The 20,278-nt window shown below is 42.3% G+C and overlaps 1 protein-coding gene across 4 annotated transcripts in view; it reads left to right on the top strand.

Moving 5' to 3' along the window:
• The window catches only part of PDIA5 (protein disulfide isomerase family A member 5), a 129,875-nt gene that overhangs the window by 86,910 nt on the left and 22,687 nt on the right, over positions 1–20,278 (top strand). For all 4 annotated transcript variants that reach the window (XM_073305109.1, XM_073305112.1, XM_073305110.1 and 1 more), the window contains 3 exons: positions 4,869–4,939; positions 6,952–7,115; positions 9,167–9,297. In XM_073305109.1, coding sequence (XP_073161210.1) covers positions 4,869–4,939; positions 6,952–7,115; positions 9,167–9,297 — 366 coding nt within the window. The remainder of the gene's footprint in view (positions 1–4,868; positions 4,940–6,951; positions 7,116–9,166; positions 9,298–20,278) is intronic.

Genomic DNA, 20,278 nt, shown 5'->3' on the forward strand with positions numbered 1-20,278 from the left:
CCTATGGGTTGCTGACTGCTAGGAGTGGTGAGCCAGCTGCCTCTGTTCTGGCACCACAGCAGCCCCTGGTGGGAAAAAGGCGTAACTGCAGAACCTTTCTGTCAAAATGTATTTTCTGTGGGGGGGAAAAAATATCTGTGGTACACATGAATTCTGCACTTGTGCGGTGGCACAGAATTCCCCCAAGAGCAATTGGCATGGCTCGTTTGGTTTCACTAGAGGCACATGGATTTACACCGGAGGAAGATCTGGCCCCTGAGGCTCTAAGGCAGGGGTTCTCGAATTTCATTGCACCGTGACTCTCCCTTCTGACAATAAAGTTACTATATGACCCCTGGGGTGGGGGGTGTCGGATCCCGAGCCCTGCCCCCCTAGGTGGGGTGAAAGGGATTCGCAGCACAAACCCCGCTGCCCTGGGTGGTGGTGGAACTCGGGGTTCAGTTTCAGTCGTGGGTCCCAGCAAGTCTAATGATTAAAATGGGGTCGCAACCCACATTGGGGTCCTGACCCACCATTTGAGAACTGCTGCTCTAAGGTGCTTTTATTCTATTTTGAAGAGAGCTCACAGAGCACTGTCCTGTTGCTGCATTATCACAAGAAGACTGAAACGTTGGTAATGGCATCTTCAAAGGTGGACCTCTCAGCTGCCGCCGATTTAGGCATATGTCCGCAAAATTCTTCAGCGTGCTGTCTGTGATAAAAGCTCCCTCCTATACCTACAGGCCTGCTTGTTAGTTCTGTTTGTAACTGTGGTTTCCTGGACTGGAGCAGAACCTAGGTAGTATGGAAATGTTCAGTTGGTCACCGATGATGTAAGTCTCTTAGTAACCCATCCCTTTGTCGATATACTTCTACCTCTTCCAAATTAGTATCATCCCATCGGTTTGAATCTGAAAGTGCTTTCAACTGCTAGCAATTGGAATGTGCCAAGTTAGTCTTATCTGCCCGACAGTGGGGTTTTGGGTTCCTGATTGTTGCAGTTTTCATGCCCAATCCCTATGCTTTCTCTGCCCTGGAATGATACAGAGGACGTTGAACATCATGATTCTGGCTGTTGTCACTGAGCCTTCTGACTCCTGATTAACAGCAACTGCATTGGAGGAAGAAGTTGTTTATTCCTGTGGTTACTTAAGTCGGTTGAGAACATAAATTATAAATAAGGAAACTGGAACTCTGTTCATGCAGGTATTTTAAAACAATTAGCAAGGGCTTGTTTTACGCAGTGTGTATAGTACTTGATTTTTTGTAGCTTTTTTTTTAAAGTTTAAATCCCTCTCTCTTTTCAGTATGGAATATTAATAATTTACATTTGTTTTATGTATCACATTTCATTGCAGTGGCTCAAAGCATTTCACCTCTCTTAAGCCCTGCGGACTAGGTAAGATGTCTGAATGAAATTTTAGTTTTACTGACTTCGCTAGTGCTTTTTATGTACCCTGTTGTAAAACTAGGCAACTCAACTAGATGAGTTGATGTACCCCCTGGAAGGCCTCTGCATACCTCCAAGGGGTACACGTACCCCTGGTTGAGAACCACTGGTGTAGGAAACAATCTGAGAGAGACCCTGAATTGTTTCTTGTAACTGGTTTCAGAGTAGCAGCCGTGTTAGTCTGTATTCGCAAAAAGAAAAGTCTCTAAGGTGCCACAAGTACTCCTTTTCTTTCTTGTAACAGATTGCTCCCTCTGGACAGGACATGATTCAGGGAACTAGTAATGGGGCACAGAGACAAGACTCAGATATTGGGGGCTTGGGGTTAATACAGTAATGAGACAGAGCTCTGTGTCTCATCTGCGGTATTCAGCCCTACCACCTCAGGCAGGCTTTGATCTTTCCAGATCATTCTTGTCAAACAGGGTCAGGTCTGCTCAGACTTCCAGGGAAAACCCCAGTGGGCTGCAGGAAATGCAGGTGATGATTCAACAGAAGGTGTCCTCCTGTCTGAGTCAGTCCTGAATCATTGCTCAGCACGGTGTCAATATTGGAGGTGCTGTGTTTCAGGTGAGCTATTATGGAGAGTTTCTGACCACTTGAAATCATTAATGATGATACCTGGCACAGAGGCACAGAAATGTCAAGTCATTTGCCGAAGATGATTCTGCAAATCTACAGAGCCCAGGTCTGGTTTTCCAGCTGTGGGGTGAGAGTCACTAATTTTCACTTCCTCAGGAGTTCCTCTTATCCTGTGATATGAGTCTAAGGATACGTCTACACTGCAAAAAATAAACTCTGGCAGTGTCTCTCAGTGCCTGGGTCAACTGACTCACAGGGCTTGTGTGATGGGGCTAAAAACAGCAGTGTAGACATTCCTGCTCAGGCTGGAGACGGGGTTCTGAGCACCTCCCCCGTTACTGAGTGTGAGAGCCAGGGTCCAGCCCAAGCAGGAATGTTGATGGCTATTTTTAGTGCCATAGTGTGAGCCCAAGTCAGTTGACCCAGGCACTGAGACTGTCTGCCACAGGTGTGTGTGTGTGTGTGTGTGTTTTGCAGTGTACACATACCCTAAGGCTCCCAGTTATCCTTATTCTCACTTATCTACAGTCCTACTCTCTCCCGTGTCTCAGATGTTCCCAATAGCCCCAGCCAGGGGAGACGACGAAGGAGTTTTTGCAGCAGGTATCAAGACATCCTTGCACTTGATTGTGACCTCTCTTCCTCTTCTGGGACTGGATAGGTCACTTTCCTTGTGTTGTCTTGTGCTTTTAATGGCACCTCATGTCAATATACACGTAACACAAAAGTGCATCTGAGCTGTGATTCAAAGTTCTCTTTATTTACAGGGGGGGGGGAAATAACACAAAATGAATAAAGATCCCTACTCAGAAAAAGTTAAATCAATCAATCCAAGTCTAAGTCAGTGAGAACTGTCAATCCCTCCCAGAAAGCTGTGTGACTGCAGAATTTCTGCAGTGGCAAATAAATCATCATACAAGCTTTTTGCATACTCTTAGAAACGGGATGAGCGGTGACAGTGGTGCTAAGATAGTAACTCTTTAGGCTATTCCAACTTCTTTCTGAATAGAATTTCACCTCTTATTGGATCACATCTGGTTCCAAGCTCAGGGCTTCTGCTCTTCTAACTGCAAAAGCTTTTGTAGCTCCCCAAGGCAAGGAGTTTCAGTTGCAAGACCAATCTGATTCTGCCATTTTAATGGCTTTAAAACTTCATTTGTTTTACTCACATTCAAAGTGTCTCTTGGTATCAACTTTAGCAGTTGGGGCTGTACCTAATTGTTTCATAGATGTTACGCCATAATGTTGTGATTTAGGTCCTGTCTGTGATGGGCTTTGAACCTAATGTAACCACAGTTCCATCTGTAATGGGTGCAAACACGGGTGTCTGGCCAGGTTTTAACAACATGTTCAAGCTTAGGTCCATGACTGCTCTGGTTTTGACTCTTTCCTCCAGAATCCCTCCACTGGGCTTCAGCTGGCCCAGCTTCGTCTCAGTGCACTCTTTGACAATGGTTTAAAAATAGCCCCGGTGCTGCCTAGAAAACCACTTTTGCTGGAGTCTTACTGAAATGGACACCAAGCCCTGTTTTCAAATATGGTATTCAAAGCACAGTAAAGACAGGGCCTTTGAGTGCCTATTACAGCAAGAAGCAAAGGAGGAGAACGACATGACTGACAGCAACCTAGGGGGAAAATAAAGCACCTGTAGGGATTTGATTCCCACCAGGTATCTAAATGCAATACATCCCTTTTGCAGCACAGTACATTAACCGCCTTCAGGGTTTCTGCCCGTTTAAAGCTGTTGATAACCAGTTCTAGTGCTTTCAAGCTCTCGCCCCTTAACAAATGGTGGGCCAACCCTATTCTGCTTTTCCCCCGGCCAGAGGGAACCTACTCTGTGTTTGCCTGTTCTGGGGGGAATGGAAAGAGTTATGGGAGTGCAATGAAGTGGGCCATTCTGAAGGGTTGTATACAGGACTCCAACTACAAATGCCCAGGGCAGAGCTTTCATGTCCTGGCTGGGTGCTCAACCTGCATGGAGGCCTTGGAAGGGCTTGTACTGTTAAAAAGCAGCTTTAAACAAATTGCTTAGGTGTAAATGAGTTTGTCTGATCACCCGAACATAATACGCCTTTGTACTATGTTATGATAATGATTCTTTAGGTGAGGCTTTTCATCTATTGATCTGAATGGCTCTGTGTTTGTACAGCACTTGGCAGAACTGGGTCCTGGGTCCATGAGCAGGGCTCCTAGGAGCTACAGTAATAAAATAATAAATAAATAACTTAGCACAGAAAGTACCTTTTTATCTCCATTTTACAGGCCTTGCCTTCATTAAGAATATATGTGTTGGTGTAATTACATGGAAGTGATTAACCTGGTGCAAACTCCTAATGTAGGCTGGCTGCACCAGTATAAAGTGGGACTTGTATCACTGCAGTGTAATCCAGATTAAATTGCTAATTTAAAATGCACCAGCATAAGACAGATTTTAAATTGATGAAGTTACCCCAATACATCATTTCTCTAAGTAGATTAGATAAGAATTTGAAAATTGAGGCAAGAGAGGTTGAGTGACTTGACCAAGGCTACACTGCATGTCAGTGGCTTGACCGATACTGTGTGTTCTGTACTTCTGATTCATTTCCAGAATCCTGCAGAATGTGTCCATTGCATTTGTTTAAACAGTCTAAATTCTAGTGACCATTTTGGAAATGATCCTAAATATTGCTGAAGCTTTAAAAATGAAACACGTTCTGAATTCGAGTAAATCTCCACTACATGGTTCTGGACATTGACAGTGGCTGGATGGGGCAATGACTAACCATGGAGTGATTCTTTGTTTTTAGTGAAGCTCTAAATCCAACTGCGAATATTGCGTAATGTAGAGTTTAATTTGGGTTTTCTCTGGCAGGGTGCGGGCACTGTAAGAAAATGAAGCCAGAGTATGAGACGGCCGCAGAGATGCTGCACGGAGCCAGTGATGTAAACTAATTTCCTTTATTTTCCCCTTTTCAAATAATCCATTATAAATACCAGAAGTAATATAAATGACTTTTCCATCCCTCCCTGCCACAATTTTAGCTGTTCTCATCCTCCCACAGGGCCCTCCATGATGTGCTTCCAAAGTACAGTCTCATCGGTAATGTATGAGCCTTGCCAAAGTGTTAGCAAGAACATTCTGTCTTGAGTGAAAACAAAATTGCCAAGTGATTATATATTCTGCTGTAGGGCCTTATTTATACACAATATGATCAAACCCAAATATAATGTGGAAATGTTTATTTTCCCATTAATTAAAGGCCTCATGCTAAATGCAAATTAAGAAGACGTGAGGTTTCGTTTATGGTGTGGATGTAAAAATTTAACAGACTTGTTTCTCCTCTTGCATACATTGATTTTACACTGGTGTCATTCCACTGTACATCAATGTAAATAAGAGGAGAATCTCAGGCCCAGTGATGATGATAATCATGGTTGTTGATTCAGCACCATCATGGGACAGGCCGTACAGGAATGAAAGAGATGGTCATTGCAGTTTAGACACTCAATGCCTCGGAGACAGTGGTTTTGTCTCAAAGCACAGTTGGTCCTTCTTCAATAATGCTCCCTTCCATTGAAGCCCACCAAGCCCTTCCAAAGAAAGGAGAGTCAGTTAAGGGGGAATTTGAATGAAGAGTGGTTATTTGGCACAAGAGTGTATTGGAGTTGCAGGGGAAGACCTGAGGGGAGAGAGCATGAAGATGAGAATGGGAGGAAGACGTAAAAGGGGCATTTGGGAGGTTTTATGCGGAGGGGGGAGGAGGTAGGAGGAAGTGGGGGAATAGATGTAGGAGAGGATGATGCAGACACTTAAAAGTGAAATGGGGGCTTGAAGTTGATGCAGAATATGAGAAGAAGCCAGAGGAGGGCTTCAGAGAGTGTAGTGACATGGTTAGAGTGGTTAATTTATCAGCAGCATTTGGTATTGATTGGAAGGGTGCAGGAGGAAGTATGGGAGGCTATATAGAAGAGGCAGGATTGCAGTACTGGAAGCAAGCACTGACCAAGGAATGGACAGTGAGTTAGTGGGAGGACTGGAGACAACAGGGTAGGTTTGTAGTGATGTCGTAAGGGAAAAAACAACTGCCTGCGGGTTAGGAGGAAAAGGCAGGGGAGCATCTTGGCACCATAATGACAGGTTGGGGAGGGGAGCAGGAAAGTGGAGTTTTCAACAACGGCGGACAGGAGATTTCAGTGGGAGGGGTTTGGATCAGGAGCTCAGTTTGCTCCATGCTGCTTCTCAGTTGGTGGGAGGGCATCCAAGATGAGATGTGGGACTGGGCAAAAGGCAGGTGGGGTGGAGAGAGGGCTCTGAGGATGGGTAATTGAAGGGTAGAGACTGTATCAAGGTCACCCATATTTAATAATTTATGTGGCAAAGGGAAAATCCTGCTCCCCCATGTGGCCATGCATAACAATAGAACCAAGACAGTCCCACTGTGCTGGATGTGGGGATGAGAGTTGCGCAGGTGGGCCACCCTGGCACAGGGAGGGATGAGGCAGGACCAGAGGATCTGCTGATGCATGTGTCCTCCAGTCGTTGTCCTCAGCTCTCTTGTGGCCAGGGCATATGAAGGCTGTGGATGGCCTCTGAAGCCATTGGATTGAAGTAGCTTTGTCTGAACGGCTTCACAGCCACTCAGCCTGGAAGGGAGAATTCCTCCCATTTGTCCCCCCACCCCTGACCACAATACACCTGGTCAGTGTTCAGGTAGGCACCTGAAGCTGGGTGTGTGCATTAGGCTGAGCTGCAAGGTCTTACGTTACTTTGACTGTATGACCTGGTAAAATATATCCATCCCTTCACAGTGTTATGTGGAGCCAGCTGTGTTTTTCAGTATACATGTAGTTTGCATTTGGAGTCTAAACCCATATGGGTGCCTCTGAATCTGTACCGTCTCCTGGCTACGAGTGAGTGCGATGCCATGGTTTGCAGTTAGCTTTCTCTGTTTCAGAGTCCTGGTGTCCTTGCAGCTGTTGATGCTACTGTCAACAAGGCTGTGGCAGAAAGATTTCACATCTCAGGGTTTCCTACACTGAAGTACTTTCAAGATGGAGAGGAGAGGTACACTCTGCCGCAACTCAGAACTAAGAAGAAGATCATTGACTGGCTGCAAAAGTAAGTTGTATGAGTTGGAATTTTCATCCAGATTTCTGGCTATTAGCCGCTGAAGATTGCTTCTGTGAAAAAGTAAATCTTAAACTGAGATTCATCTCCTACTTAAATCCCTTACAAACAAAAACCAAATCGAAAGTACTGAAAGCCACACAAAGAGGTGTTCATTATATTTTTTTAATACACAAAATCCTTTGTTTGCTATGGGATTTTTTTTTTAATACGTGTCTCAGTAATTCTTTCCCAAAATAAATATTTTTAAAATATCTCCTAAGTCTCTCTCAGGGGGGGCCTAACAGTGGCTCAAACAAATAAGATCAAATTTGCTGAACCCTCTTTCTGTTAGCCAGTAGTTTTCCTTGTTTAGCAGCCAAATTGTTGTAGCTGTACTTTTTTCTTTCTGAAGTAATTTCTGACCATCAAAACTGGCATCTTTCTTACGAGTTGCAGTAAAACATACAGATGTAGGTTGAATGCATGTTGAGAAGAATGTAGCTCCAAGAAGGAAGAATTGTCTCTTCATTGTTTTGGAAGAAAAATATAAAGAATTTTTTTTTTGACGTACAGAGTTTCTTTTCTCAGAAACTTCGTGTTTACTCTGTTTGCTGTATTGTGCCACAGAAAGAGGTTTCATCTATATTTTGCGATTATTTGCTGAAGTTGTGCTTTCACCATCTAATTGTGAAATGAGGCATCCAACCTTGACTTTTGAACGGAAGAGTTTGGTTAATAATACTTGGCATTTTTATTTTGTTGGGCATGCAAGTCTCTCTAAATGTCTTACATCAAATGATTAATTTGGTCTCTCAAGACTGTTGTGTGGAAAGTAAGTTTTACACCGGGGTGCACTGGGGGGTAGCGAGATTGTGATTTGACCAAGTTCACACACAAAGTCAGTGACCGTGAGGGAATACAGACTCCCTCTTCCTGCTGTAATCACTGGACGCTCTCCAAACCAGTATCCAGAGGTTGAGCTGGGATATATTGTCATAGCTCCATTGAAGTCTGTAGAACTATGACCGTTTACATCAGCTGAGGATCTGGCCCTCAGGTATCCTGATTCCTTTGTTAGCAACTGGGTGACTCAGTAGTGATGGAAATATGGTTGGTATATAGCGAATTACCTTGAATGGAATTAAAATGTTGAGTTTTCATTTGTTTTATCCATAGCTGACTGTATTTAAAACAGTGCCATTCCTGTCATTTTGAAAGTATGGAAACTGTAATTTAATACTGCAGTGACAAATGAAGGTCTTGATAATATGCCTTCACGCTGATGATTTTATATAAGTAATCACTTATTTAAGATACAGCAGGAATGAGTCTTGAGACATGTCCATGAGGTGGTGAATAGCAAGAGCTTTCTAGGGGTACTCTCCAGGTACAGGATTGCTGTTAGCTGGACACTGTATGCAATCACAGTTGATAAATGAAATTCTCTTTATTCAAATATTGCAGTTCATTTACTCCCTACCCTCCAAAATGGGTTTGTGTTGATTATTGTATCCTGGTTTCATTTTTAGAATTTTGTACTTCCCAGCTGTCTTGAAAGACTTGACAACAAGTTTACATTATGGTGATATACAGTACATTGTTTGCTTTAGTGGGTGTGATTGATGTATGTCAATTGCCTTTTGATTCCACCTGCTGTACCCTAATGTTCAATATGCATGCCTATAAACACAGCCGTACTGGTGTGACTAGAGCAAATCAGGAAACCTTTATTTCAGCCTGACCTTTGTTTCAGAACTATAAATTCCCACAGTCATTTTGAATGGTTCTGGAACAAAAGTCCACTCTGTAACATCTTTGCTGAAATAAAGATTTTCCTATATTGAACCAGTCATGTTCAGAATCACATTTTTACTCATTTCTGAAAATTAACTCTTGTCTTTCCTGGCAATGGAAATGCTAAGTGCATTTTTCTATGGTACAAATAGCCATAAGGATCCTCTACTACCATTTCCTCAAAGCAAGAGATGACAGAGCCATAAGGCCTCTTGGCATGCTTCTAAAAAGATCTAAGAGATCCATTGTTTTTTCTTCTCCTCTAGCCCACAAGCACCACCTCCACCTGAACCGGCTTGGGAAGAAAAGCTAACGAGCGTTATCCACCTAGCCGGAGAAGACTTCAGGGAGTCTTTAAAGAAGAAGAAGCATGCCCTTGTCATGTTCTATGCCCCATGTGAGTATTTGTGTTTCTGTTTATCATATAGCTTTTGTGTCCCTTGTAGCTTCTGAAATCCTGTGCTTTGTATATACTTTTGTAAACAGTCGTTAATTTAGATATAGACCTGAAACAAACCTCCGGATCTGAACACCCTAAATTTGTAGTTCATATCTCATTCTGACTTAGCTGCTTGAGACCCTCCCTAATATAGTCTATGAATCTGTAGGGGGGGCAGGATGGAGGAAACAGCCTACAGCTTTAATCCAGAGACTGACTGACTACTACAAGGGATCGCAAAGGAGGCAGATGAATAAACAAAGTGCATTTATTTTCCTCTGCTTCGTTTTATGGCCTGCATAACAAAATGTGATTCCTTATATTATAGTGATGGATATGTTAGTATGTTTCTTAGTATGTTACTCCAGTTTATTTGCCATGGTACCTCCAGGGAAATCAATGGAGTAATGCAGGGGTGAATCAATCCCTTGGTAGTCCAAATCTAAATTCTGATGGAACCATTTCAGGAATAATCTAAACTCACATTTTAATCCCTGCCTGGAACGAGAGTCCAACTTTAACAACTTCATGACCAGATTATCTCATTTACATATAAATGAGCAGCTCCAACCAGCTCCCTTTAGAAGTCAAAGGGAGTCTTTCCATTGAGGTCAACGGAGATTTGCATCAGGCCCTTTGTAAATCAGATGTGCAGGGTGGGGAGAGAAGCCAATTTTTCCGACTATTTGAAATAACTCTTTTTCAAATACGTTCAGTGCTAGAAATGTTTCCAACCAACACTGGTGCTTGGCCTTCTTTCTGATTTGCATTGTGTTATTTAAACCAGCAGTGATCCCTTCCATTGTCAGTATTAGTCCAGAGGTGGCTGGACGCCGTTCAGCTTTTAGTCTTGGGCAGGTGTTTTGGTTTGTGTTGGGGGGAGTCTGTTGTTTAATATCTATGGTCTGATTTGTTTTAAAAGGGCCCTGACCATGCGCCCACCCAATTTTGTGTGCAAAATTCTGTGCCATAAGATGACTGTCTCTGCAATTAATTGATAGCATTTAGATATGTAATTATCTCAATCAGATTTGTTCCCACACAACTGGAGACTGTTTTTGAGAAATCAGGCCCTTAATGTTTAATCAGGCAGGAGAAACAGCTCCTTATTTTGCTTTTCTGTAAGAAAATTAAACATGAATGCATTCTGGGCTCCCATGCAGCCCTGCTGGATGTGGGACGCAGAGAGAAGGGAATTCCTGGGAGATTGTAAAAGAAAGGGAAAAGAGATTGAATCCTTTTTCAACTCTAGTTCCCACCGCCCATTGACTAAAAATTGTGCCAGGAATTACTGCTACATGGATCCCTATTGATTAAGAATGAAATTTTATTTTAAAAGCAAATACATTTAATAGTAAAAGTAAGGCATATGCCATTGTTCTCTCCAGCTAGTTGATTTTACCCCAGTTTCCCAGTGTGAACATAATCCATGGAGGGAAGAGATCTTTTTCTTCCCCCACCCCACACTGTGTGTGTGTGTGTGAGATTTGCTTATCTTTAGGTCATTTTAACAAAATTTAAATTTAAATAAAATTATTTAAAAGCATGCATTTAAAATATTTTAGTCTTTATAAGTCACTAAGGGGATGGTTTACAGACTCATTAATATGCAACTCCAGAGGTCAAAAGCGTGTGGCTATTTACTGATACTCTTACTCGTGTTGGATAGTACCTTACACTATATGTAGTCTCACTGAAGTCAACAGGGCTAAGTATGAAATAAGGTACTAATCTCATTGTGAGTAAGGGTATCGCAATCCGGCCCTAAGTGCATTAATGGGTTGGCATAACTCAGTGCTGTTTGGTGCAGCTGGATTACTCTTTAGATGTAGTTTTACAACACACTTTGGGTGCCTATCTGTACGTGAGTCTATCTGCGTAGAGGATAGATTGGTGTTTGTTAAATATCCTTATGGGGCTTTTTATGACTTACAGTCAAGAGGGACTGAATTGCCATTACAATTTCCCATGTTCAGGGCGTACAGTATTTCAGCAGATTTGTTTTTGCTTAATGTGTGTCTGTGTGCATGTGGTGGGGGGAGGGTACACACACACATGCAGCAAGTCTGCTTTTAGTCAGGCCTGGTAGGAAAGAACTGATGAATATTTTAAATCTCTGGTTGCAGCAAGATAATTATTAAGGAAACAGAACAGTACAAATCATCCTATACAGAGTTGGCTGCTTTTCTGCACTGACAATGTGCCTTCTGCTAAATTTGATAGATTATCTTTTGTTTACCATTTCCTCAGTCATGGGACTTCTCTGTGCTCATGCTTGCTAATTAATGTTAACTTCTTTATTTTAGTGCAGAAAGAGCACTGCTAAAATTGCCAGGCCTCGTTAGAGCAAATAATTTTCTTTCTCCATTCAGCGCTACATCCTAGGTCAGTGCAGTCCTGCAGTGTGTTACTGTATTCAGTGAGTGCCCTATGAAGGAGCTTGTCTTATTTTTTTTTAATTTTTTTTATAAGAATTGTGAACCTCTTACATGATTTAGGTTTTAGATCTAAAACAATAGGTTGAATGTTCTGACCTTTCTAAAGCCTTCAGTATGACGAATAAACCTTTAGGCAAAGGCCACAGTCATTTCCTACCATCTATCCTTTTCAAAATAATTGCTTGCATTTATATAGCACCTTATAACCCAAAGCACTTAATGTATCTAAGAATCCCTTCACCCCACTGAAATACAGCCACTTGTGGGGTCGGAATGTGGCAGTGTTTGAAGAGCACAGTGCAGCCCCTCACAGTAGTTTAAAACAGGAAGTAAGGCACAGTGAACCAAACTGAATCTACGGGGGGAATTTAGGTGGGCAGCGCATAACTTCCCCCATCAAGAATTTGGCCAGGACATAGAGGCTAACACCTCTGTGCTTGCAAAAAGTACCGTAGGATCTTTAGTGACTTTGAACATGTGCCAAAGCCTCTTGAAGTCAATAGAAAGACTCCCACTGACCTCAGTGGATTTTGAATCACGCTGCTTTGAGTGGTAAAGGCCTTGGTTTTACGTTTCATCCAAAAGATGGCATGCCTAGCAGCGTAATGAGTCCTAATTTATATTGGGCTATTAGTCAGTGCTGACTCAGTGGAAGAGCAGCACCCACAATATAAACAACGCTACTTGTAGTAGCTAGGTTTTCACTGGTCTTTCATCTTGGTACTAAGCAGATCCAACCCAGAGCAGTGTGGTTCTGAATGGTGACAAATGGCATTATGGCTGCAGGCATTTTCAGCAGCCAGTTTGTTAGTAATACCACAATTTGTTAGTATTAACATGCCCCTTCTCTGTAAACTCTGCACAATAAAAATCAGCTGTTGATTAGCTGTCAGAGCCACAAAGGACAGACAAGTTGCAATAGAGTATCATCTCAGTTTGGAATGTTTCACTGGGTAACTCCCAGTGAATCAGACAAGAATGCATTGTAAGGTTTATTACTGAGAGTAGTATTCCGGTTTTTTCTTCTAGTTAGGATTTCTATTAAGGGTTTTCTGCAAATACGAAAGAGTTTCCAAAAGGAAAGATAAACCCAACCCACATTTATTTTCTTTCCAACAGAAATATAGTTGTTTAAAAAACAAAAACTAGCATGGAAACACATTTCTTTGTGGATTATCATGGAGGTCAAAAACTACCTCCAAAAAGACTTTTATATGAAGGAATCAACCAGATTGGGAATGGGGTTGGATGGTGATGGAAGTGTCTTAGTTCTTTGGGATTTTTCTTTATTGGTCAGCTTTAGTGCAAGGGTTTGGTGTTTCCCGGACCAATTTGATTTCTCTTCTTAAAAAGTACCAGGACAAACACTTTAACAAATATGTCCTATCAGCTGAAACAAGAAGTAATAATAAGAAAAAAGATTCACTGTTCCCTTTAGTGGCTTGTAAGTGTTGCCGGCACCCAGTGCCAGAGGCGAACAACAGCAGTCTGACTCTGCAACATATTGTTGCAGATGCTCAGCATAACTGCTGCGAGTGCCTCCAGGCAGGGGGGCCAAGGACACTTGGGCCTAGTATGCATAACTGCTGCGAGTGCCTCCAGGCGGGGCGGGGGAGGGGGGGCAAGGACACTTGGGCCTAGTGCGAGGGGGCTTCATTGACACTCGTGGTCTTCCATCCCCTTGAGTTACCTAATGGCCATGCCCAGTGTCCCCAACATAAGGATGGTCATTGCCAACACTATTAACTTTCCAAGGGACTTCAATTTGTAGGGCTCAACAGGGTTCACAGAATGGACATTTTTAATAGATATTTCACTGCTGAGAGCTGATTTTCAGTTGGCTTTACTAATCAGCAGAGAAACTTCAATTTAACCTGAAATGATTGTCTGCTGGTGAGGTTTATTCCTTAGTATTATTGCAGTGTAACCCACAGAGGTTGTGCAAAGATGACCCAGAATAAAAACATTATTAGGGACCACACACTTCTATGAAAGGGATTTATAGACAACTAGTCGGAACTGGGCAGCCTCTATATGTATAGTTAGGACCTTAATCTCTTCTTTGGCTTTTTCTCAACTCCTAAAGTTTCCCCAAACTTGCATTGTTCTTTTTTGTGGTGTGGGTGAGTTAGAATGTGAAATCTATCTCTGAAGAGATTTTTGGGAGGGGTTTGAATCTTGGTTAAAACAAAATGGGTCTTAATATTGTTGTAGGTTGGTGGTTGGGAGGCATGGCAGCAGGTCCTTCTCCTGGCAGTGGTGCAAACACTCTTTTCAGGCCGCAGGGTCCTTATTAAGATGTACCCTGACTGAGAGGCATTGTCACCAGCTAGGCCAGGAACACCTCAGTCTGCTTATGCATAGTGGTAGGAAATCAGATGGGGACATGGCTTTGTATAGATTAGATCAGTTATTTCCTGTATTTCTGTGTCCATCTCATTGATATTGTGTGGGACACTGAAGTCTGCAACAGGCACACGTTAATTTCCCCCCACAGACTTTGCTAGAAACAAAGATCAGCCTCCTGCCTTATTACCTGCACCAATTATACCCCTTCCCCCCCCCGAAGTCCCCAACCCCGAAAATGGAAACGTCCCAGTTTCGTCTCATCTGTACACTCATGAATACACAGAATGACACAGGTGAGCAGGAAGTTGGTGCACAGGAGTGGAACACATTTGGGCTTCTCCAGGGGCACAAACAGGCCAGAAAGTTGCCCTAATAAGATAACTGAGGATCTCCCTTTCCCAGTCTCATTGCAGAGTAATCCTTAGCTGGAATGGAGCTGGCTACACCAGATCTCTGCTATCCCTTCTTTGTCCCTCTCATGTAGGGGTGTAGTCGAGTCTGCCATGCTCTGGTGATCCCTGTCTGGTGTAACAGTCAACCAGCGTAGCTTAGAGCAAGGACCAATGGAGAACTAGCCCCAGAATTGGGGAGTCATAGAATTGTTTCTTTTGTGGCATCCCCCCGTCAGCTAGCTCATCACTGTAGATGTGGAGAGAGTTGATCCCTGTGTGAGGGAACCACAGTGAAAAATTGTCTGAAATATTCAACTGTTGGGTGAGCTAGAACCAAACATGCATAAGAAGGCAACAGTTGTGTGATCAGTTCTGTATCCCATAAGCACGTAGGAAATGTTGCACTGGATCAGATCATCTACTCCAGTATCCTTTCTCTGACAGTGACCAGCACCAACTCTTTCAGAGTAGGCATTTATGACATCATAAATCTCTGCGGGAGACATTTCCTAACTTCCCAATAGTTAGAGGTTGGTTTATGCTGTAACTGAGACTGCTTATCTTTTGTGCAAAGGACTGGTATTTAGTTCCTTACAGACTGTCCCTGCAGAGTAACTACATAAGTGGGTGTGTATACATAAGCCAAAATCCTTCAGGAGTCTTCATGACATAGGTATCAATTATATATATATACTCACACATATATATACACACACACACACCCCACTTACAAATTACTGCTGCACACAGCAAAGAATCCCTTTAAAGGCAAAAGCATCTGCAGGATGGTTTTACTGGCTGTTGACTGAAAGGAGAGGAAAATACCCAGGACCTAGATCTGAGCCCTCAGATAATGATGCATTAAATCTAGTGGGTTTATGCATTTCAGAGTTTTGATGATTTATGTGATCTCTGCCTGTACCTAATTTCTCTCTGTATATCAGTGGGGAACTTGCTATTTACTCTCATGTCAGTCAAGTATCTGCTAATTGGTGTAAGTAGTGTGGATGACAGTGCTGTCCGGAGAATCCATTAATGGTCTGTTTTGTTAATGGGTGAATCTGTACAGAGGCTTCCGTGATCAAGCTGGCACAGACACTGTTAAATTCTTGGTGTCTGAGGATAATAATTAGTGTGGAGAGAACTGCTCTGAAAATCGTTTATCCATTACTCTTACTTCAGAAGTTATGAGTTAGTTTAATGGACTGAACACAGCTGAAGAAGGAATGTGAGGAAGAAGCTGGGAATACAGCTATGGCACTAAACCGTAAGATAAATTAGTCAGGTTCACACTCATAAAGCTCTCTTGTTCTCTGAAACAGGATTCCTGCTTTAAATCTTTAATAACCTTAAAATGTTAATGTGATTTATTTATTTATTTATTTATTTATTATGCGGCAGCTACGCCAGACGATTTAGCAGTCGTACCACGTCTGCCATTTGCTGCAGAATATTCCTTCTCCCGCCCCCAAAAGTACCACCATTATCCTGCAATATAAAGATGTGAATAGGGAAGGTTTCAGATGGCTAATATACTACCATTCTTCTAAAGTCTCTTGACTTTGTGGGGTCAAGCTCATACTAGGTAACGCTGTAACTTCTGTTTTCGGATGATACCATAATATTACAATGGGCCTGATTTTGAGCCAGACCGTAATTTAGGAGGTATAACTTTGATGCTGCAGTTAACTGCCCCTTTATTTTTTCATCTGCAACTAGCTGCAGGCACAGGTATAGGACTTTACCTTTTGACTGCCCAACTGTGCCTACAAGTCAAGTGATTGCATGGCAAGATCCTGTTTGCTCATGCAGTTAAATGCAGCCACAGAAGTGTGGTTGGAGTTAATTGTGCCTCCCAAATCAGAGGCCAGGTTGAGGCCTGTGTTTAAAATACAGCTTCATGAAGCTGTGGACCACAAAGGCTTTGTCAAATGCCACTTGGAACTGACAAAAAATGCAGGGAAAATCCAGGTGTTCTGTGAGTTAAGCACCAGCTTTGGTTGGAGTGTCTTTTATTTCAATCCTTTTCTGTTCTAAACTAGTTCAGACGTGCTCACGGTACATCTCTCCATTTTGCAGGATTACATGTGCCAAGGGTCAGAACTACTCTGGTGGTGGTGATAGTCCACTCTTAATAAAATCACATCCTTGTCCCCTGCTGTAGGGGGAGATCCAACCGAGAAGTCCTCTGCTGCTAACCCCTTCCTCTTTCCTTGCCTTCCCCATCCCCAAATTCCAGGGAACCCACGTCTGGCCTGTGATATTTTTTTCAAAGCTCCTCAGGTTTCTGTTAAAGGCAGCAATTTCAAAGGATTTGGTTTTATGCAGCACCTTTGCACTCCAGGTATCTCAAGCATTTGACAAACTAATGAGATAAATACAGGACGCAGACAGTAAATGCGTAGGCAGAGCTGTAGCCATAGTTACCTAGGTGCCCTTTCAACACGCGATATGCATGCTTTTTGAACAAGTGCACTTCAAGGGTTAATGATATTCCATAGCCAGTAGTAGATTCTGTGCCAGTTTCATACCTGATAGAATTCTAACTAGCTAGGACTTCAGAAACCGACAGGCAAGGATTCCGAGAGTGCGCAATGACCATTGCAGTGCATGTTGTTGCTCTGCCAAATGACAGCAAGCTAGGAAGCTTGGGGGGGTGGGATAGCTCAGTGGTTTGAGCATTGGCCTGCTAAACCCAGGGTTGTGAGTTCAATCCTTGAGGGGGCCATTTAGGGATCTGGGGCAAAAATTGGGGATTGGTCCTGCTTTGAGCAGGGGGTTGGACTAGATGACCTCCTGAGGTCCCTTCCAGCCCTGATATTCTATGAATCTATGAATTCTATTCTAGGAGCAGGAAGCTAGGAGCGCTTCTACGATGAATACTGATGATCTAGGGTGGGGTATCCAAAGGCACCTCTGGAAGTTAGGTACACAGCTGCCATTGACTGTCTGTGGTATGCCTTAGATGTTCTTGAAAATCCCCCCCATTCGACTGGTGAAAGAGGGCTCTCTTGAAGTACTAGTAAGAATAAGAATTAATACTTAACACTCACATAGCTCTTCCTAGACTATGCAAGAGACTAATTAATCCTGCCTGCATCCCTGGAGAGTAGGGTGTAAGTTTCTCCATTATACAGATCGGGTAGTTGAGGCAGAGAAGTAGAGACTTGTCTGAAGGCACACAATGAGTTGATGGCGGAGCTGGGATTATAGCACAGGAATCTCAAATTTTTTTTAGCCCACTACCTATTTATTGATTCATAGATATTGTTTGGGGGCTTATTCCTTCACCCACTTACTTCCCTGGTCCTTCTCGCATGAACAGAGAGCAACAATACCTGAAGTCCAAAGGTGTAAACAATTTGATGTTTATTGGGGTGAACTTCCAGCAATCATGATTCCAGTTTCCTTCCTTAGTGTCCCCCTTCCCAGCTCTGACACCACAGAGCCTTACACCTGTGTCCCTGTTCCCATTCCTGCCCTTAGCTAAACGTGATTCCAATTTCCCCACCCCCATTCCCTGTTCCCATTTCCCCCCCCCCACACACACACACACTTCCTGATTGACTGCAGACTATATAGTAAAACTTGAGTTCTGCTTAGCTATACCTTAACCAATCATTTTACTGAAATTTAACTAACCAAACCTAACATATTGTAACATGATTATTTAACCAATTATATCCCACCACCTTAATTAGTTTACACCCAGCAAAATTAATTATACAGCAGACAGAAACAATCACAGAACCAGACAGAGATTATACAGACAAACAATAGGGAAATGGGGACTACGGTGATAGAACGACAAAGAAATGAGGATTTCACATTCTAAGTATTGATAAGTGAGTTCTTGCCAGACAGGATGCTATCAAACTAAGTTTCCTTTTACATCTTCTAGGCACTTCCCTTTCTCTGGAGGCGATAGGCATTATCAGGACAGGATTGTATTCCTAACAGCCCAATAGCACCTTATTTCAATTTGACTAGTTTGGAATGTGAAGATCTGACCATTCGCTTCCCAGCTTAAGGCTGCCTCTGCTGCTTAGCCAAAGATCTTAGTCTAAGAACAGGGCCTCAGACTGTCACAGTAAGAGAAGGCCCTTACACCAGCAGACAGTGATTTTGATTCTTTCTTTTATACCTCTGTAACTAGCTAAGTGATAAGAATACACCTAAATTCTTCGAGTACAGGCCTTTACAGACAGGCCTGAATATCTATATCCTAACAGATATTAAGGTCAGAAGGGACCATTATGATCATCTAGTCTGACCTCCTGCACAATTCAGGCCACAGAATCTCACCTACCCAGCCCTGCGATAAACCTCTCACCTATGTCTGAGCTATTGAAGTCCTAAAATCATCGTTTAAAGACTTCAAGGTGCAGAGAATTCTCCAGCAAGTGGAAGGAAAATTTCTTTTTTGCTCTTTTTAAAGTGTTGATAAAATAGACTTCAAATATCTTAGCAAACACCAGTGCATTGTGAAATTATTAATAGGTTGCTTGTCAGTGCTGAGAGCCATGAGGCAAGGCCTAATTGACCTGACACTTAAATGAAACCCCACAAACTTCTCAAATCAAAGGACAAATCCCTTCCTTTCAGATATTAATGATCATTCCTCCAAGCCACAAGTTATGCTGTGTCAGATCGTATTATGAAAAAAGGTTTGGTCCCAGATATTGTATTAAAAGGCACTCCAGTTCTTTACCAGTGGAACAAAAACAAATTAACCTTTCAATAATATCTCCAAATGGCTTTCTTGAATTTGTCTGTGGTTTCAATAACTTGTGTGGCTGTATGAATTATATTAGTATAAGCACTGGCTGTTTTTTCAGCTCTTATCTCTGCAATTATAGTACATGGTCTAACTTTTTGATTGGCCAAGGAATAGCCTTCTTTTACTTCTAGTGAATCGCTTCAGTTCTCAAAATGGAAACAGCCTTTTTTACCTTCTGCATTCTGCCAGCTCCTCTGTCGGCTTTGATGGATTCTAATATGTGTCTTTTACTTGCTTGGAAGTGTGGTTGTTTTAAAACCAATAATGGAAGGCAACGTCTTTGTCTTATTTAGAGGGTGATTATTTAGACCAGCAGACAGGGAGTCAGGACTTCTGGGTCTATATTTTGGCTCTTAAGTGCCTAAATCCCTTCTGAAAATGAGTTTTAGGCTCCTTAATCAGTTAGGAGCTTTGACGCTGAGCACAGCAACACCTAAATATCTTTAAAAATGTGGGCCTAAGTGACTAAGGTGCCTAAGTGCCTTAAACCCTTTTGAAAACGAGATTTAGGCTACTAAATCAGTGAGGTATTGCAAGGCTGAGCACAGCAGTATCTAAATACTTGTTAAAATCTGAGCCTCAGGCATTTTTGAAAATGTAACCCATATATATTATAAGTTCAATATTGTGAATGCTCTTTGTTGGTCATTGTCTATTGCACACACTGTTGTTTGGACAAATGGATAATAACTATCTGGTCCTGATAATTTACTACATTTGAGTTTCTAGACTCTCTCCTTCAAGGCTTTGATGTCTGTTAAGAAAGATAGTACATTTTCTTGTTTTTAAAAAAAATCCTTAAAATGAGATTTTCCCTATCCTAAAGTAAAGATGGAAGCAAGAAATTCATTTCACTTCTTCACTGCTTGAACATCCTATCCCATCTCCCTTTGGTAGTGCGGAAGGCCTACAGTTGCACATGCTGTCTTCTATTTGTGATGTAGCAGAATGATTACTTACAATCATTTGGTTGATTTTTT

Source organism: Lepidochelys kempii, chromosome 11 (genome assembly GCF_965140265.1).
Source record: "Lepidochelys kempii isolate rLepKem1 chromosome 11, rLepKem1.hap2, whole genome shotgun sequence".
Classification (NCBI taxonomy): domain Eukaryota; kingdom Metazoa; phylum Chordata; order Testudines; family Cheloniidae; genus Lepidochelys; species Lepidochelys kempii.